The sequence below is a fragment of the Erithacus rubecula genome, assembly GCF_903797595.1.
Source record: "Erithacus rubecula genome assembly, chromosome: 9".
NCBI classification, from domain to species: domain Eukaryota; kingdom Metazoa; phylum Chordata; class Aves; order Passeriformes; family Muscicapidae; genus Erithacus; species Erithacus rubecula.
The window spans coordinates 22,391,677-22,409,515 of NC_136660.1; the positions used below are offsets into that span (position 1 = coordinate 22,391,677).

Below are 17,839 nucleotides of genomic sequence, written 5' to 3' on the forward strand. Positions count from 1 at the left end.
GTGCTGTTAGGGAGCCAAAAGTTAAAAAAAGCAGGGTGCTTTTAAAGCTCTGTTCTCCCGCGTAGGAAGAGAGGGGAGACGCAGGCTGGGGGGATAACAGGGGATCCAAAACGGTTTTCAGGATTTGGCTGTGTCTGAAGCACTTTTGCCCTGAACGAAAAGGGTTGTGCTCGAGACAGGGGCGTAAGTTGCTCCCGTGCCCGCGCTCCGCTCCGCGGCAGGGCTGCAGTCCGTAACCGGCTGCACCTCAGAGCATCCCATACACCCGCCAGCCCGCCCAAACTCGCACCCAGGAACGAGGCTATTTTTCTTTCGTTCCCCCTCCCCCCACCCTTTTTTGTTTTTATTTTTTTAAATCTTATTTCTGTAATTATAACACTAGCACCCCGGCTGAGTTCTCAATAAAACCTGGATCCTGACGTAAAACGCCACGCTGGAAAACAATGCGAGAGGACACAAGGGAGAGGAGGAAAGTCTCTAATTGGTTAAAATATCTTTAAATCACTTCATAAAACCCAAGCAAAGCGAAGCAAATAATCCACCTAGCAAAGCAAAGAAGCCGGGCGATTTAGAATCAGTGTAATTCGCTCCCCCCCGACCGACTCCCCCCCATCTCCTCGCAGTATTTGATATGATGAATAACCCAATATAGGCCTTTAAAAATAGGTCACTGCATAAAGAGACTCCCAGAGAGCTATAAAAAATGGGAAGAGGGCGCTTTAAGGAGAGGAGCCATTTGCTTCTTTTGTGCTTGTTTGGTACCTAGCGGCCTGGGAGCTGCCAGCCGTCCTCGTCTTGGCCCTCAAGGTGAGGAGTGAAAGTTGGGGCCGGGTCCAAGCCCCTGCCTCTCTTCCTGCCCCGCCGTCCCTCCAGTCACCGCCCGTCCCGTCCATCCCCAGCCCGGCGCGCGGCTCGTGTCCCGGCCGGGGTCCCTCCGGGGACCGGGGGATGTTCACGCCCTCAGTGGGGCCAAGCTGCTCACCCCGGCTCTAGGCTTTGTCTCCGTCCCTGCGGAACGGCGAGACAGAAGCGGGATGGTGACCCGCGTTGAAATACTAACGAGAGCCGGGCCGGGCCGGCTTCCCCGAGAGAGAGGGGCACAACAACTCCCTCCACCCCTGCCCCTCTCCAGAGCGGCCCTTGGGCTCGCAGCGAAAGGAGTTGGGCTGGCAACCGGCCCTTCCCGACTCTTTCCCCCCGCGCTGCTCCCGGCCGGGACCACCCGGCACCCCCGGAGGCCAAGGAGCCGCCGACATCCCCGGTGCGCTCCCGGCCCGCAGCCCGCCACGAATCCCTCCGTGGGCTCTCCCGACAGCCAGCTCCCGCCCCGGCCCCCGCAGCACGCTCCCAAACAGGGCGCTGGGAAAGAGGAGCACGACAAATTCGGCGGAAACCTTCGGGTTTTATTGGAAAGGAAAGATCTGCCTTACCTGGAACCAGGCTCTCCCCTTCTTCCCCTCAATAAAGGAAAAAAAAAATCATATGGCTCTGGGTAGAGCTGGAGAGAGACATTTTGAATAGCCTGATAGCAGAAATTAGCAGTAGGAAGAAACAGAAGGAAAACCGAAAAAATCTCGGAGGGAAAAAAAAAAAGGATACAGCCGAATATTTTTCGGTTTGTTTTGTTTTCGCTTATTATTATTTTTTACTATACTGCATTATCCTGATGCAATAAAGGCTGGTTTGTAATGTAATTTAAAAATATATATGTCCAAACAAATAGCAGGGCCAGAATATGACAAGTGCATTCAGCATTATAATTCAACTGGGCTCCACCTCCATACCGCCTCCTAATTAATGGGTCTCCGAACTTGCAAAAGCCTGCATTGGACAGAGAGAGAGAGAGAAAGAGAGAGAGAGGGCGAAAAGTGTCATTGAAGATAATTGATTACCTCCCAATCAACAATAACTTGTTAGCAATAGTCAATTACCCCATCTCTTCTCGCTTCTTTCCCCCTGGTCCGAGGTCTCGGTGCGAGGGCTGCTCTTCCCCTCGACGAAGTCTGCTTTTTCATTTTTTTTCTTCTTTTTTTTTTTTTTTAAATTATTTTTAAAAATAATTTTGGGGTGGGTATTCGCTTGGGGTGGGGGGGGGCAGGGAAAGTGCTGTGATTTGGGGTGTTTCTTAAAATAGCAGCTAGCAAGAGAAAGAAAGAGAAGAGACAGGGAGAGAGAGAGAGAGAGAGAGGGAGAGAGAGAGAGGAGACAGAGAGGAGGGGGGGAAACCTCCGACCCAAAACCCTGGGACAAGAGGTACGGCAGGACCACCTCTCGGCGAGGGACCGACGGCAGCTCCGCTCCGCGCCCGCCCGCCGCCCTGCCCGCCCGGCCCGCCGCCCGACGTGGCTCTCCCCGGGAGGACTCGGGGCTCCTCCGCCGGAGTTGGAGGTGGGCTTCAACTTTTACTCGCTGTCTTCGCCGCCGTCACCCCGCGGTCCCGCCGGGGGCTTCTCCCCGCGGCAGCGCATCCCCGTCGCGGGTGGGGAAGGCAGCCCCGCGCAGCCCGGCCCCACCATGACTTCCAAAGAAGAACCCAAGCCCTCCTCGGGGGAAGAACGGCGGCGGAGCCCTCTGGATCACCTCCCACCGCCGGCCAACTCCAACAAACCCCTCACCCCCTTCAGCATCGAGGACATCCTCAACAAGCCCTCGGTGCGGAGGAGTTACACCCTCTGCGGAACGGCCCACCTCCTCTCCTCCGCCGAGAAGCACCCTCCGGCCGGGCTGCCCCTCTCCGGCCGGGCGCTGCTCTCCCAGACCTCGCCCCTCTGCGCCCTGGAAGAGCTGGCCAGCAAGACCTTCAAGGGGCTGGAAGTCAGCGTGCTGCAGGCGGCCGAAGGTAAGCGCATCTCAGGGCAGGGGGGTCCTCCAACGGGTGGGTGCCCCGCTCCTCCCCACGGCCTGGTTTTCCTTCTCTCCTCTTCCCCCGCCATCTCCGGGGGTGTCGCATGGGGTGGGATGGGGGTCCCTGGGCGGCCGGGACTCGGCAGCATCCTCCTCCCGCGGCCCTCGGGGTGCGGGAGATGGGGCTGTGCCCCGCTCCCTCCAGATACGGACGGGGCAGGGGTGTGGGGTCCGGGGGTTCGGGTCGGGGCGGACACGGGAAAGCGGGGACAATCTGGCGGCTCGTCGGCAGGCCGGGACGGGATGACCATCTTCGGGCAGCGGCAAACGCCGAAGAAGCGTCGGAAGTCGCGGACGGCCTTCACCAACCACCAGATCTACGAGCTGGAGAAGCGGTTCCTCTACCAAAAATACCTGTCGCCGGCGGACCGGGACCAGATCGCCCAGCAGCTGGGGCTCACCAACGCCCAGGTCATCACCTGGTTCCAGAACCGCCGCGCCAAGCTCAAGAGAGACCTGGAGGAGATGAAGGCCGACGTGGAATCGGCCAAAAAGCTGGGCCCCAACCCCGCCGTGGACATCGTGGCCTTGGCCGAGCTGGAGCCCAGCGCCGAGGGCAGGGGCAAGGCCCGGCCCGGGTCGCCGCCGCCGCCCCCCGCCGCCGCCCGGGAGCCCGGCGCTCCGCCGCCGCCCCGCCCCGCCTCGCCCCCCCACGGAGCGGCCCCGCAGCCGCCGGGACAGCGAGGAGGAGGAGGAGGAGGAGGAGGAGGACGTGGAGATCGACGTGGATGACTGAGGGGCGGCTGGCGGCCCCCCCATGTCCCTCCCCCCCCATCCCGACAGCTCCAAACCGGCACCCTCGGCCCCCGTCCCGGCCCCGGCAGCGCGGCGGGGCGGCTGCTCCCCTCGGCCGGAGCAATAAGCAATAGAACCCCAGCACAGACACACACCCCCGATTAATTTACGGTAGAGTCGATATCCCTCCGCCTGCCACATCTTCGGAACGGTGCAATTACGGACGGCTTCTGTATAAATATTTAAACGTATATATTGGAATTTTTTTCCTTCCCCGTTCTTTTTGAGGTTTTGATTATTAATTTTTTTAATAGCTATCAGTGATTATTATTTTATCTATAAGGGAGATGCGTAACCTTGGAATAAACCTGGCTTCCAAAAGATGTTTGGGAAAGCAGTTGTTTTCAAAGACTTCCGAAAGAAACTACTTTAGAGAAGATTTAAGTTAGGCTTAAAACGGCAACAGCAAAAAATTAGCCGCTTTCCTTTCCTTGCATGTTTCAAATGTGCACGAAAAGAATTTTTTTCCTTTTAAAAATATTTTTTTCTTTCGCAATCTTGGGAACTTGGGGCTGGGTTATAATGCAAGTTGAAAAATATATACTTTCTTTTTTTCCTAGAGCATAGAGATTTGTCTCCAATGCAATTTCTGCCTCATTTTACCAATTAAAAGCTATTTTTACCATTTTCTGCTATTGTTGTGCTTTTATTAAAAAGCTGCCTTTCGTATTTTTGATATGAAGGTGGTAACAAAAAAAAAAATAAGAAAAATAATAAAAAAAATCCTAGAATTATTTTTTACTCTTTTTAGAATTTTTTGCATGCTATGGAAATAAAAGAGGACAAATCCCAAAATCAATACATTTAAATATTACACTATAAATTTAAAAAAATGTACAGATTTAAGACCTGGTTTTGTTTGAATTGTACAAATTTTAAAAGGCCTGCTATTTAAGTTCCGATAGGGACAATGTCGCTTTCTTTACTGTCTCTTAGAATTGTACAGATAGCTCTTTTTTTCCGATACAATAAAATCTTTACCATTTTAATATACTATTTAAAGTCCTTCATTTGTGACGGAAAAAACACCCCGCCGGTCCGAGGCTACACCAGACATTTCCCCCACAGGAATCTCCCATCCTGTTTGTGTTTAAAGTTACTCTGAGGGCAGTACCTGCTAGAAAAATGACGAGGAAGGAGCAGAGGAGTGAAACCAATATTATTATTTAATTTTTTTTTTCTAAGTCTAATGCCAGGCAGAGTTTAGGAAATGAAGAACGCGGAGCATCGCTAGGGCCGGAGGTGCGGGCAGCGCTTCGCGGGCGCGGGGGATGCGCGGCGGCGGCGGGAACGCGGAGGGGCGAGCGGGACCACCGGGACCCCGGGACCCTCCCGCTGTCAGCAGGGCATTTCCAGCCTGAAATTGAAGGGGAAAAAGAGGGGCAGAGAAAAAAAATAAATAACGGAAAGAAAAACCAAATCCGAGCGGCAGCAAGGTGTTATCAGAGATTTGGACAAAAGGAGCGGGATGTGCTGCGGGGGGAACTGCCCTCGGCCCGGCGGGCCAGGCCTCCCGCTTCTGGGCAAAAGCTGCCACGGGAACACGGGAATGGAAAATGTTTCCTTTCCTCCCTTTAATTATTTTCCTTTTTATTTCCTCCCTCCTTTTTTTTTTTTTTTTTTTTCCTTTGTTTAATTTATTTTTTCCTTTATTTTTTCCAGCCAAAATTAAAGCCCTGGTGAATGTGTTTTCTCTTGGCAGCGTGACTTGCCTTTGGAGTCGAGCAACGTGTGTTTCTCCCTATTCTTTGCAAAATTTATGTGAGAAAGGCAAATCTGGTGTACAGTGGTGGAGTCGGCAGAGAAGTGTCCAGATAAGACGGGGTTGGTTTGTGGGTTGGATTTTTTTTTTTTTTTTTTTTTTTTGGTCCAGTTTCTCCGAGGCTAAATAAATCTTTCTCCTCTTTGAGAATGGATGGGGTTGTAATTTTTAGCGTAAAGCATGAAAACTGGGGACAAATGAGCCCTCTTCTCTGAAGTGACAAGCGACAATGGAGCATATACAGCCTCCTGCGGTTCGCCATGCTGAAACAAGCGTGCCCCTCCACAGCAGAGAGAAGGCGAGCGCTTGGAGACCATATGGTTTTTGAATTTTCTTCACAATTTCCAGACAATTTGATGGATTAGGTTAACCCTCCCTTCCACTGTTTAACTCCACAACAATGGGAGCAGAGCTGTTCTCCCTTCGTCGGGGCATCTGTGCGCTTCTATTCTATTTTCTTTCTCTCTTGGTATTTGGAACAAGCCTATGAATTACAATGAAATTCACTTTTCTTTAGTATTATTTGGAAGAGCACTTGTTTTCCGCCACCTCCCGCCCCCACTCCGCCATCCCCTCTTTTTTTTTTTTTTTTTTTTTTTTTTTTTTTTTTTTACCTCCGAATGATAGCTTTGACTTCTGTCCAGATCTCTCGGAAAGCCTTCAATCTTGTCCTTAAGTGTTTTTATGCTAAACAGGGAAATCGTAAATGCTGAGAAACTGTGACATTTATGTGAAGATCTAGTTAAAGGGCTTTATTTGTTTTCTTTATCTGTTTTTTTTTCCCCATTCCCTCTCCTGTTCCCCCTCCTCTTTTGTCCCCTCCCTCCCCCAGTCTTTTATTCTTTTGTCTTGGAATGGATTTAATGAGGCTGCAAACAGTACAATTCACTATAACCAAGAAATTAAAAAAAAAAAAAAAAAAAAAAAAAAAAAAAAAAAAAAAAAAAAAGGTGGCTGGGTGTATGGAAAATAGTCTGGGAGTTAATTTGGGTTTTTGATCTATTGACTTCTGAGTGCAAAGAGAAGAGATGCCGGGCCGCCTTGCACCCGCAGAAGTTTACCGCACGTGGCTGGGGCGGGTTAGTAAATAAAGCCTCCTCCTGAAGATTTGTAGCCTGTTAATTTGACTAGTCCCTCACTTCCAAATAACTGGAATTTTAGCTGTTTAATCTGCGTTCTGAAAAACAAAAGGATTTTTTTTTTTTTTTTAAAGCTTAAAAATGAAGCTCTGGCTTGTGTCCTTCGTTTGTCATCCAGTTTGAAATGCACGGTTTCCTGGGATCACCTACCTGGCTAAATCTATTGCTCGGGGTTTGTCCTCCCTCGGATTATAGTTACAATACGGTTTTGGGTTGGTTTGTTTTGGTGGGGGTTTTTTTTGTTGTTTGTTTGTTTGTTTGTTTGTTGGGGGGGGTTGGTTTTTGTTTGTTTTTGTTTTTTCAGTGGTTTGCTTGATTTCGGTTTTTGGTTTGGTTTGGGGTTTGTTTGTTTTTTTGGTTTTTTTATTCTGGATTGTCTTTTTTTTTTTTTTTAGGGAGGGGTTGGTAAGTGTGGGAGCGGGACTGTTGTTTGTTTCTCGGTTGGTTTGGGTTGTTTTTCCCCCGCAGTAGGGACGCGGTGACAGCGCTGAATCGTGCCCTCTGGGCTACCCAGCCGCAGCCTTTCCCGGCCCATTCGGAGGGCTGCTGCCACGGACCCAGAACGGAACCCCTCCTGCCCGCCCCAGATTCCCAGATTTACCCCAAATTAGGGATCTCCGAATCTGCCTCACCGACCCAGGGGCCGCCGGCCGCTCCCCTCCGGTGCAGCCGTCCCGGAGAAGGAGGAGCTGGCCCGAGACCCCCAGCTGGAACTTCCCGGCCGGGGGCACCTGGGGCAGCGGTCCCCTTGTCTGCCTTCAACCTGCCCCCAGTGCTTCCCCCACGATTCACAAGAAGGGGGCAGAGTCCCCCCGGTTTCCAGCCCGGGCAAACCCACAGCGTTTCGAACCTTCTCCTCCCCAGTCCGTGCCCTGGGCACCGCCTCACCGGGGTTCTCCCTGTGAAAAGGTGGGCATGGGGCAGGGGAGAGACAGGCCTTTCCCAAGTGATTCCCGAAAAGAAAAATAAAGGCGTCAACCCGATTAAACACCCGAGTCCTGGGCCGGAGCGGTGAAAACTAGCAATTGGCTAAAGGATGCGCGAGAACGTGGAAGCGCCTTGCGGGAGCTGGGGGCCCGGAGTCCCGCATCACCGGCCCCGTGGGGCTGCGCTGCCCCGTGTGTCCCGCGACGGGCCGGGCGTGGGCACCGGGCACGGGCAGGCGCGGGCAAGGGCGTGGCGACTCCCGAGAGGCTCGGTCCAGCCCGCACCTCGACCACCGCTGTTCCCTCGCAGGCAGAAACCCCATTCCTCACACGCAGGAGCCGGACATGCCCTCCTGCGTGTCCCCCTCCTCCCGCCCATCCTCCCGCCCCTGCCATACCCATCCTTCATCCCCAAACTTGACACTGCCTTGGATTTCGTTTGAAGGTGTGAAGGGAGCGGGAGGGGAGGAGGCGCTGGGGGGTGTCGTCTGCTTGGAAAAGCCACTGTTTAGTGTTTGCGAGGGGGAGTTAAGCTTTTTTTGCTTTTTTTTTTTTTTTTTTTCCTGAGGGGGGTGGAGAAGATCCATATTTGATCTTGTTCACTTCACACAGGGCTCCCAGACGGAGAATAAAGCCCCCTTCTGAATTATCCAACAGGGTTGAAGCAGGTTGAGTCAGTGAAATTCAGTTCCTTATTTTATGAGGTGTCAGAGCTGATGTCGAATATGGCAACGATAACTAATACTACAGTCTGAGGGACCAGAACGTGGTAATTAATCCCAAAGACTTAAGTGTATTTTAGTTCAGGAGAAAAAAAATCACTAATTCAATCGTCCGGAAAATTGAAGTTTGATGCATGAGTCTCTGCTGAAAGGAAAGGCTTTTTCTTCCCGATGCTGGGGCTGGGGCAGGAATCGCAGCCTGTCTGCTCCGCTCCCCGGAAAGGCCCCTGTGCAAGGCCGCAGCCCGCCCGCCCCCAGCCCAGGGCACCCCGGACAGGCTGAGGGACGGAGGTGCCACAGGGCTCTCCTAATTCCCCCCGCGTGTCACACCGTCTCTGCCGCCCGCCCCCTGCAGTAAACGCTAAATACTCGGGGCCGTATCGCGACCGCTCTCTTATATCGCGACACGCGGAAAGGCTGTCGCGCAGCGCCGCGAGTCCCAGCAGTTCTTGGCTCCCACTGTCCCCGTACCTCCGGCAGCGGGTCCGGGGGCACAGCAGCATTTTGCCTGCCTGCCATGCTCACGCCCACACCCCACACTATCCTGCCCCCGCCGCTTTCGGCCCCGGGGCAAGGCCCGGATTTGCTCTCTCGGCTCTGCTGCGCTCTGGGGGCGCTGGGGACACCGAAGCCCCTCCTGTGCCCGAGCGAGGAGACAGGCACCCTGCGGCACCCTGGGGCACCCTGGAGCACCCTGGGGCACCCTGCGGCACCCTGGGGCAGCCCGGGCAGGGTCGGTCCCGTTTGCAAACGGAAAGCTCCCGGCGCCGTGATATCCCCACCGCATTCAGCCCCACGGCCGTGAGCATCCTCCTCCTCCTGGCCTCAAAGGACACCTTTCAGCTTTCTAAAACTCCGGTCTCTCGTCCGGGCCAAAGCGCGGGAGTCTCGCCGGACCGCTTCTGTCCCCACCCCCTGCCAGGTCCCTCGCTGTCCCGCGGGACCTGGACCATCCTCCCCGACGGGCTGGGCTGGCACCCCTGGGGTGTCCGTGGGGTCTGGGTGTCTCTTTTGCAACGAGGGGCGGTACTTTCGACTTGCGCACCGGGGGGCCTGGCCCTTCGCCCTCCCCGTCCAGGTGAGCCCAGGGTGGGTGGGGAACAGAGCGCGAAATCTTCCCTCAGTCTCTCTGGGGGGGCTGAGCCGGGCCCGGGAGGGGCGGGGTTACTCCTCCTGTCCCCATCCCAGGCCTGATTTCCCTAGGGGAACATGTCCAGTGCTGGAGGAAGGGACTCGGGCCCCCAGGGGAATTGTGCGCAGTCCTGTCGTTCAGGTCGTACGCGGTGGTGGCAGCACAAGGTATGACATCATCGCCGCTCACAGTGACTCCATCACCGTCCCACTGAAGGCAAGTGGCCGTCGGAGCAGAGCCCTCGAGGGGGCTGCCGTCAGCGCCGAGCCAAGCGGGCCCTCCCAGAACCCTAATATCGTAACAGAGGGGGCGATGGATGCGGGGCAGAGAGGAATGCCCAGGGGCTGTCCGCTGCCAGGAGTCCTCTGCCGGCAGCGCTCCGCTCCTCAGCCGCTACCCCGAACGCATCGCTCCGCGGAGCCGGAGCCGGGCCAGGGGGTGCGAGGGGTTGAAAACACGTGTAGAGCCCGCACTGGTAACACGTGTGAGGCTGTGTCCACACCCCCACGGCTGCGAAGTGCACATCTTCACCGCACTTCGAATTTTTATTCCCCACGCCCGTCTGGCGGAGGAAGAGCCGAGGCAGGCGGAGCGGGGGCTCAGCTCGAAGCGGAATCCACACACGGCTCGGAGCGGACCCCGCGGAATCGCTCCCCGGAGCGCCCGGCCGGTGTTAAATCATCCCGCTTGGGCTGAGGGAGGGAGAAGCAAACGGAGAGAGGAGAGAAAATAATTGCATATTTAATGAGCTGCTGGGCAAAATGCGGTTTTACCGGGTTGACACTGACGGCAGGCTGGGTGGCGGGGCCGCCGTGGGGCCGCACGCCCACCCGCGTCCACCGGCTCACACGCAGGAACCACCGTGTGCTGAAGTCGTTATCATTTTTGTTAACTTTTTATCGACTGTTTGCTAGATGGCATGTCACTAAAGTGTATGATTTGAGATGAAAAATTAGACAGATTAACCCGAGGGGAGAGCCTGATTGATTACTAAATAGGATCAATTTGAAAGTTTTAGTCATAACGTTTCTGTAGAGCCCCTTAATACTTCAAACTTCAATTTTACGGGCTATTGAACTAAGCATGTTCCTGACAAAATTGATATATGTATTAATTTGCTTTAACTGTTGATTAATTACTCTCCACTGAAAGAATTATATGGAGCTGTTTGCCTCAGATTTGCATATTAATCAAATTCTAGTTGATAATTCAGTTGGTGCGATGGATTTGGAGATGGGAGGGGGCCGAGCCAGGGCAGGGCTTGCAGGAGAGAGGGGAAAAAAAATATATCGCTAACCTCTGCTTCCTCCTCAGGTTTTCCATCTCGAGTCCCCTCTCTCCCCACCTCTGTGCTCCCCTCACTGCTTAGCTGCCAGTTAGTGCATTAAAATCAAAGATGCAGAACGCGCTACCCTGGCTATTTGGTGAAAACAGAAATTGCCTGTCCGGTTTTTATGATGTTCTCAGCCTGAGAAGGCTGCACTTTAATGTGTCCTGTCAACATGTCTGGGATTTAAAGGGAAAACGGCACAATTTAGCGCCGGGTAATTAATGACAAAGCGCCCCGGCCGCTACGATGGCACCGACGCCTTCAGCCCCTCCGGGTGGCGCCCAGTCCGGGAGGAGCATCCACGGCTGCCGTCGCCCAGCCTCGACGGGTGAGAGATGCTGCATTTCTTGCTCGGTGTAAGGGAGCGGACCATAGAGCTGCTCTTCCCAAATGTCCGGCAAATTAACAGGAAAATAAATTTAATTGGAGACGTTCCGGCTCGCTATGCGCTGAGGAAAGGTGACGATGTGGGAGCTGGGGAGGTGTCCAGAGGGTTACACCTCACTGAGGGGGACTAGCCCTGAGCCTGCCCGACCCAGCTGTCTGGTTTTCCCACGGCGCATCCCTCCCGGTACCGGCCCAGCTCGGAAGACAGCCGGCATTCAAGAGGCGGCTGCAGACGGACACGGGGAAATAAATATTTCCTGGTGTGGGCGCAGCTCTACACGCGCGGATACCCCTCTTCCCCCCACCTCCGCTTCCTCCCCACCCCTTCATCCATCCGTCCATCCTTCCAGCAAGAGCATTCCTGCAACTCCCGCATTCCCTGTCCAAGTCTCTGCTGCTCCTTAAGCCTTAAACCTCGACACGCCCTCGCTGCGGATTGTGAGGGTCTGGCATAGCAACTTTTCCACCCCCCCCACAAATATATGGATTCAAAGGGTAACAGTGTAATTAAAACCAGATAATTAATGAGACAATATTCTTACAGCCTACATCTTTAATGAACAAAACCCTTCAGGGCCAACGTGCTTTTCCAGGCTCATTAAAGAGAATAAAGTTGTGGGGCTTATGTACTTCCCAGTGTGTTAATAATAAACCAGCAGTGTACGCTTTCTAAAAGCATAAGAGCCGATACTTTCCACACCTTGAAAGAGCCTCACAGAGCCTTCTGCGGCGCTTTAAATATTTTAAATGCAAAGTAAGATACAAAGGATGCTACGAGTCTCCCCTTCCGTTGTATTTGAGGGGCTGCGCAGCAAAGCACTCTGCTGATTCCGCTGCTTTTAAACAGACCAAAAATGCAGAGAAGGAAAGAAAAAACGAGCAACTGTTCCCTGCAACTGCATCTTGCAAACTTTCTGTAACTCTTCGTTCTCTGTCTCTTTTCCTCTCTCTCTCCCTCCTCTCCTCGGTGCTGTTTGGCTTCGGGAACACACAGACACCCAGGCACGTACGAAATCCCTTTGTTTATTTCCAAATATATTTAAGAAAATAACAGCCCTGGGTTTAATGCTGAGAATATACTGCCTGTATCTGCTGCGTGCTTCCATACATTTAAGCTTCTTGTTTCCTCCCAGATCCTTCCTGTGGAAGCTCCCGAGGTAATATTTCCATTTTAGTACTTTGCAAGATTCTAACTCAAATTGTTATTGCTTCACATTTTTAAAGTTTACTTAGCAAAAGGCCCGGCTAACGTGAGCTGCTTGCAAGCTCGGAGAGAGACGAAAGGGCCTTGCCTTCAGCTACATTCTGCAAATGTGAAGGGATAGGGGCTTTTAGGGATGAGTTATACCGCAATCAGCTTAGTAAATCTGCATGCAGAAAGGATGCTAATTAGTCTTAATAGTCTACCAATATGCCCCAAGACTGGAGACACAACAACGTAAATCTGCTACCGATAAATATTTTTAATTGTTAAATTTACTGGAAAGAAAAGTGTATTTTTCCGTAGCGAGCGCGGAGGATGCGGAGGGGCCGGGCTGCGACACGAAACGCTCCGCTCCTCGGCGGGGCCGGGGCGGGGACAGAATCACCCCGGCGGGGGCCCCGGGCCGCCCCGACCCCCGACGTCCCCCCTTACCATCCCCCCATCCCTGCCCCCGAGAAGGAGGGGGAGCGCCTATTTAGATTGTGCTTGGTGAAATTAGTGATGTATCACGTTAATTACCACTGTGATCTTAAAATGGTTGCAGGCCCAAGGAAAATTAATGGAAATCCAAATTCTAATTATGTGGCTGGTGTTAAAGAGTTGAACTAAATACCCGGGAAGGGAAATTGGATGGTAATGTGGAAATATGCTACATTTTCTGGCTGCTTGTGGTTATTGCATCATGAAGCCTAATAAATGCATTATCAGAGATACTGCTGGAGGATGATCTTTGGGGACACAAATGGGGAAGGAGGAATGGTGATTCCTGGGATAACTGCGAAAAACAATCAAGATATTCCGAGAACCGCTGATTTTCCTCCATCCTTGCCCGACGTGTGCGGGCCCAGCCCTGTGTGCTGGGGTTTGTAAGGAGGAGAGAAACAGGAGCCCCAGGGAAGGGACACTCGGGGGCAATCTCAGAGAGGGGCTGCAGCAGCATCGCCCGGGCCGGCTGCCCCCGGCACTCCCCCCTTGCAGGTGGGGAAACTGAGGCACGGGCACGAATCCCTCCGGGCTGCACCTCCCCGGTCCCTCTGCATCCGCCCCGGAGTCACCCGGCAAACACAGATGGAGGAGTAATTAATTAACACAATTAAGCTTTCGGAACCCGGGGCTGAAACCCGGGGGGTTGCAAAGAAAAGCCGGGGGGACACGACACCGAGAGCGGCAATGTGTGTCACGTCCGACCCACGCGTGTCCGCGGGGAAGGAGGGCGAAACCACCTTCCCACAGGCTTAACTCTTCCCTCGCTGGCCGTCTCGGGGTCCCGGGTTTCAGTGTTAAGATCTCAGCCTCATCCATCACGGAGTTAAAAAAAAAAAGAAAATCGAGAGGGAAACCAATACAGACAAACACATCAAGACTCAGGAGTGGCGACCCTTGGAAAAGGCAGGGTCCAACCAGATATGAATCATTTTTCTTTGCATAGTTTAAAGGAATTACTAGTGATATGCACGGCTGTCACTGCAAACTACATTTATGGATTTGCAAGTCATTTCCATAAATCAGCTGCATTGGATCCATCAGAAGAGCAGAGCCTGGCGTCGGTGCGAAGATGATGGAGCTCTCTTTGAACGTATAATGAAGTGTTCCAAGGGCTGCAGTTATTTTTCTGCTTGTTAAGGATTTTTTTTTTTGTAGGGGGAGGGGGGCCTTTTGGAATTTGATTTTAAATTAAAACGTCGCCAAGAGATGTTTTATTGGTGATCACCCTTATGATAAATTTATGCTTCAATAATTACTTTTCACGGGATATCGATTTCCTCTGGCAAAAGCCTTTCTCCCTCCTTCCCAACCCCTGTCTCCCATTTCCCGAACAAGACAGTGCTCCCCCACTGCTTCTGTTCCTTCCTGGGATGGCTTCACAGGCAGAAACACGAATGGGGCAGAGGCAACCGAGTGGTCACGTCAGGGAAGGGAGCAGGGATTGCAGGCCCTCCCCCGGGTCCATGGCTGGTGGGGAGACTTTCCCCGACTTGGTGGGGGTCCCTCAGAGGGATGCAGAAACCTTCGAGGCTGCAGCAAAGCCCCCCATGCTCTGAGTTGTCCTGACTGCTGGGGAGATTGGCTTCTGCTCCACGGCACCCCCCTGAATCCAGAGCAAAGCAGAGAGTGGTACAGCAGCCTGAAAAGCAGGGGAGTCTCTGTGCCCCCCTGCTCTGGCGCAGGAGAGGGTGGCTGTCCCCTCCTGCTGTGCCCCAGGGCTCACACTTGCCCCGGCTGGGCTGCCGAGGGTCCCCGCCTGCTCTCCAGTGCCTGGCCTGGGAAGGGAGGGCACAGAGCCCCACACGGCAAAGGGGAGGGCTCGCTTCAGCGGGGCCATAACCCCCAGGGTTAGAAGTGCTCTGAATGGTGCCCCAATCTGCAAACACATCCCCTGCCGAGGACCCAGCTGCCCCTGCACGCCACCCCCAGCAGGCACGCCCTCACCAACGCTGGTCCATTTTCACAGACCCACTATCGTTCAGGGCAGTGAAGAACGGACATTCAGGGAGTTCAGGGCACTCAGTGCAGAGGGTCCGTGATGGTTCCATAGCCCAAAGCAATGCCAAGGCCACACTGAACTACCACAAGTTCATTGCACTAAAGTTCCTTATCTTCAAAAACATTAATATTACAGCCAAACTGGAGTTTTCCAAGATGCTGAAATTATTCCTATATATCACTTCTGATCTGTCCTTTCCTGACAAAACCAATATTCCTCTCAGCTCCCTTCAGTCCATTTATTATGGAAATAACCTTTCCCTTGGAAGGGACTCACACCTTGCTCAGACATCATAGCAGTGGTAACAGGAGACCACAGAACATGTCACCACAGAAAATGAAGCTTGTGCCATCTCCCTCAGAGCAAATCTTGACAGTTTTCTGCTCTTTACACTAGTAGCTGGCTGATATTCTCCTTTCACAAATGAAAAAAATTCCTTTCTTTGGGAAGAGGAACATGATATTTGGTGGAAAAGTGATGTTACTGTGAGCTCAAGTCTTGATGGTGTGGAGAGGCAAGTTAACTGTAAATACTGGCCCACACACAGCAGTTTATTTCCCAGCCCACACAGCTAAAAATTTAGGTACTGCCATGCTGGTGAATGGATCATGTAATCTCCTACTACTATTGCTATTACTACTACTGCTGCTGCTGCTACGGCTACTACTACTACTACTACTACTACTACTATTATTATTATTATTTATTTATTTATTTATTTATTTATTTTAAAGCAGTGGATTAGATGAATGAGCAGCACTGTCCCCATTCCCAAACCTCAACATCAAACCCAAGTGCTCCTACACCCGGTCAGGGCAGGGTTAACCACAGCCCATGCACTGAGTGTAGGGGAGGCCTGTGACCATAACCAGAAAAGTTTTGGTGGGGACCCAGGGCACCCTGCACACCCCTGCCTTGCCTGGTCTGGCTTAGCAGCAAGGCCAGAGGATGCAGCAGGTACAGCCCTGGCCTGGTGTGGGGGTCCCTTCCAGCTGGTTGCAGCACCCCTGCTTTTAGCTGCCAGTGGAAGGAATACCTTTTTTTTTGTTTTCTCTCGTGTGTCTCCAGTAATTATTAACTTTTTGTGCGGCTGGGGCCACTCATTGCTTCCCAAAATCCCACACACTGCCAAAGAGGAGCTGCCACAGTATTAACATAGGCACGAACTGCTGAGTTCCAAATCCATCAGAGACCGGAGCAAAACCTGGATCCAGAAGCAGCTGGGCAGAAGTGATGTGCTGTCCTGCCTGCTCGCTGGCGCCAAGCCTGTTGGCCTCTGCTATTAGCAAGGCTCAAAGTGTCTCTGCCCTGCACCAGACCCTCCCTGGCAGGGCTGCCCGCAATTTCGGTGTATTAGCCCGGCTGTTAATCGTCCTGCCTTCCTGGAGTCCCACATAGAGGCCAACACTTTTCCAAGCTCTCCTCACCACCGTGGGCATCCCAACGCCGCTTTGCCGGGAGCGGAGAGGGAGCCGGGACCAGGCTGAGAGGGATCCGCTCCCCGCCGGAGCCGCGCTCCCGCCCGGCGCTCAAAGCTTGGGCGAGGGGGACCTCTGCAGGCGACACCCCCAAAACACCCGACCGGCACTGAGCAGGGTGTGCTGCCTCCTGCCAAGTGCTTTCGATAACGGGAAAAGCCCTTCTAAAAGCTAAAAGGTGAAAAGAGGAAGGGTTTCGTGAGCAAAACCCTCCGCGGCGTTCCTTTCTCTGCGAGGTGAGCCGCAGAGAAATCAAGTCATACTTCCCAGGGCTTGTGACATTACTAACGTCACCGTGTGAAGAAGCAAATTTTCCCTCCGTATCAGGACCTGAGGAAGCAGGATGCTGTCACACTAATGCGGTCTGAAGGGTGGAACACATCCCCTGGTTCAGTCATTTTGGAGACGATCGCCACTTCAAACTAAGTGACGCCTCGGGGAGAGGATGGAAGGTGAAATTGGAACAGGGTTAGACGTGGTCTGGCACATCTCAGAAACAGTGGGGTTGACACAAAAGCAAGCAGCTCTTCCCAGTCTATCCTGTGCATGTCCCTGAGTCCACGTTCTCCCAAATTTAAATGTCTTGTTGAATTTCAGCCAAAATGTGACTAGGGATATGACAAGTAAATTCTGTTATTGGATGTTTCAAATCCTGCTGCCGTCAGGAACTGATCTTTGGAGCACTCCCAGCTGTGTGCATACAGCTTCTTTAAAGACAGGGTCACCTCCAGCAGAATCTCTCCTGCCTCCTGCTTGACCCCAGAACCGAGACAGGACTTCACACCTGGAATGAACCCTTCCTTGTATTTGTTCTGTCCCAGAATTGCCAACTGCTTGAGACAGTGTACTCCCTTCACTGCTTATGGGATCCTCTGCACCCTGCTATGAGTTTGGCAGAGTTGACAACATGAAGTACTACATATGCACTGGTGGACGCTCAACAGCTTATTTTCTATTCTCACTTTCATGGGCAGCAATCACCCTCCAGCTATTAGCCCTGCCTCTAGAGCACACAAATGAATATTGCAACCCTTTTAATTTCCGTGAGAATTTTCAGAAAACTATTAATAATTTGAAGGTAAATATAATGCTTAACAGCATGTCGTTTGGTTGTTTTTGTTGTTCTTTTTTGTTTGTGCCTGGAGAGGAGGGAGTTTCACAAGTCACGTTCCTTTATGCTCATGCTGACAGCTCCCCCCGGCGTCCTGTGCTTGCACATCTTTTGCACAGACACCCTTATCCATGCCAGGGATGTTTGGTGGAGTGTTGGAGAAGATGGGGCCAGGCTCTTCCTGGGGTACTGGAAAGACAAAAAGCCAATTGACACAAGGAGTGACAGATAAATAGCATCAAAGAAAACTGTGATTACTTATAAGAGAGAGAAACTTTCCACATGGGGGATACTCAAGTACTGAACCAGAGATCCAGCTTTGAAGTCACTAACCATGTCAACATTCAAAGGTTTACTGAACTGAGAAACCTGCCCTAGCAGCAGTGAGCCCTGCTCCTCAGAGAGAGAGTTCAATCAGAGACTTCCTGAGGTCACTTCCAACGTGAATTTTGTTATGATTCAAT

The 17,839-nt window shown here is 52.6% G+C and overlaps 1 protein-coding gene across 1 annotated transcript; it reads left to right on the forward strand.

Moving 5' to 3' along the window:
- Positions 1-2,086: 2,086 nt before the first annotated feature.
- Positions 2,087-4,676, forward strand: LBX1 (ladybird homeobox 1). Its single transcript, XM_079312410.1, has 2 exons — positions 2,087-2,839; positions 3,137-4,676. Exons 1-2 carry the CDS (start codon positions 2,515-2,517, stop codon positions 3,634-3,636), a joined length of 825 nt encoding a protein of 274 aa, XP_079168536.1. The 5' UTR covers positions 2,087-2,514; the 3' UTR covers positions 3,637-4,676.
- Positions 4,677-17,839: the final 13,163 nt, after the last annotated feature.

Excerpts from the sequence above, each read along its gene's own strand:
- LBX1 (XM_079312410.1), top strand. The coding sequence starts at position 2,515 with ATGACTTCCAAAGAAGAACCCAAGCCCTCCTCGGGGGAAGAACGGCGG. Across the intron at positions 2,840-3,136 it reads CGTGCTGCAGGCGGCCGAAG|GCCGGGACGGGATGACCATC; the intron begins GTAAGCGCATCT and ends GCTCGTCGGCAG.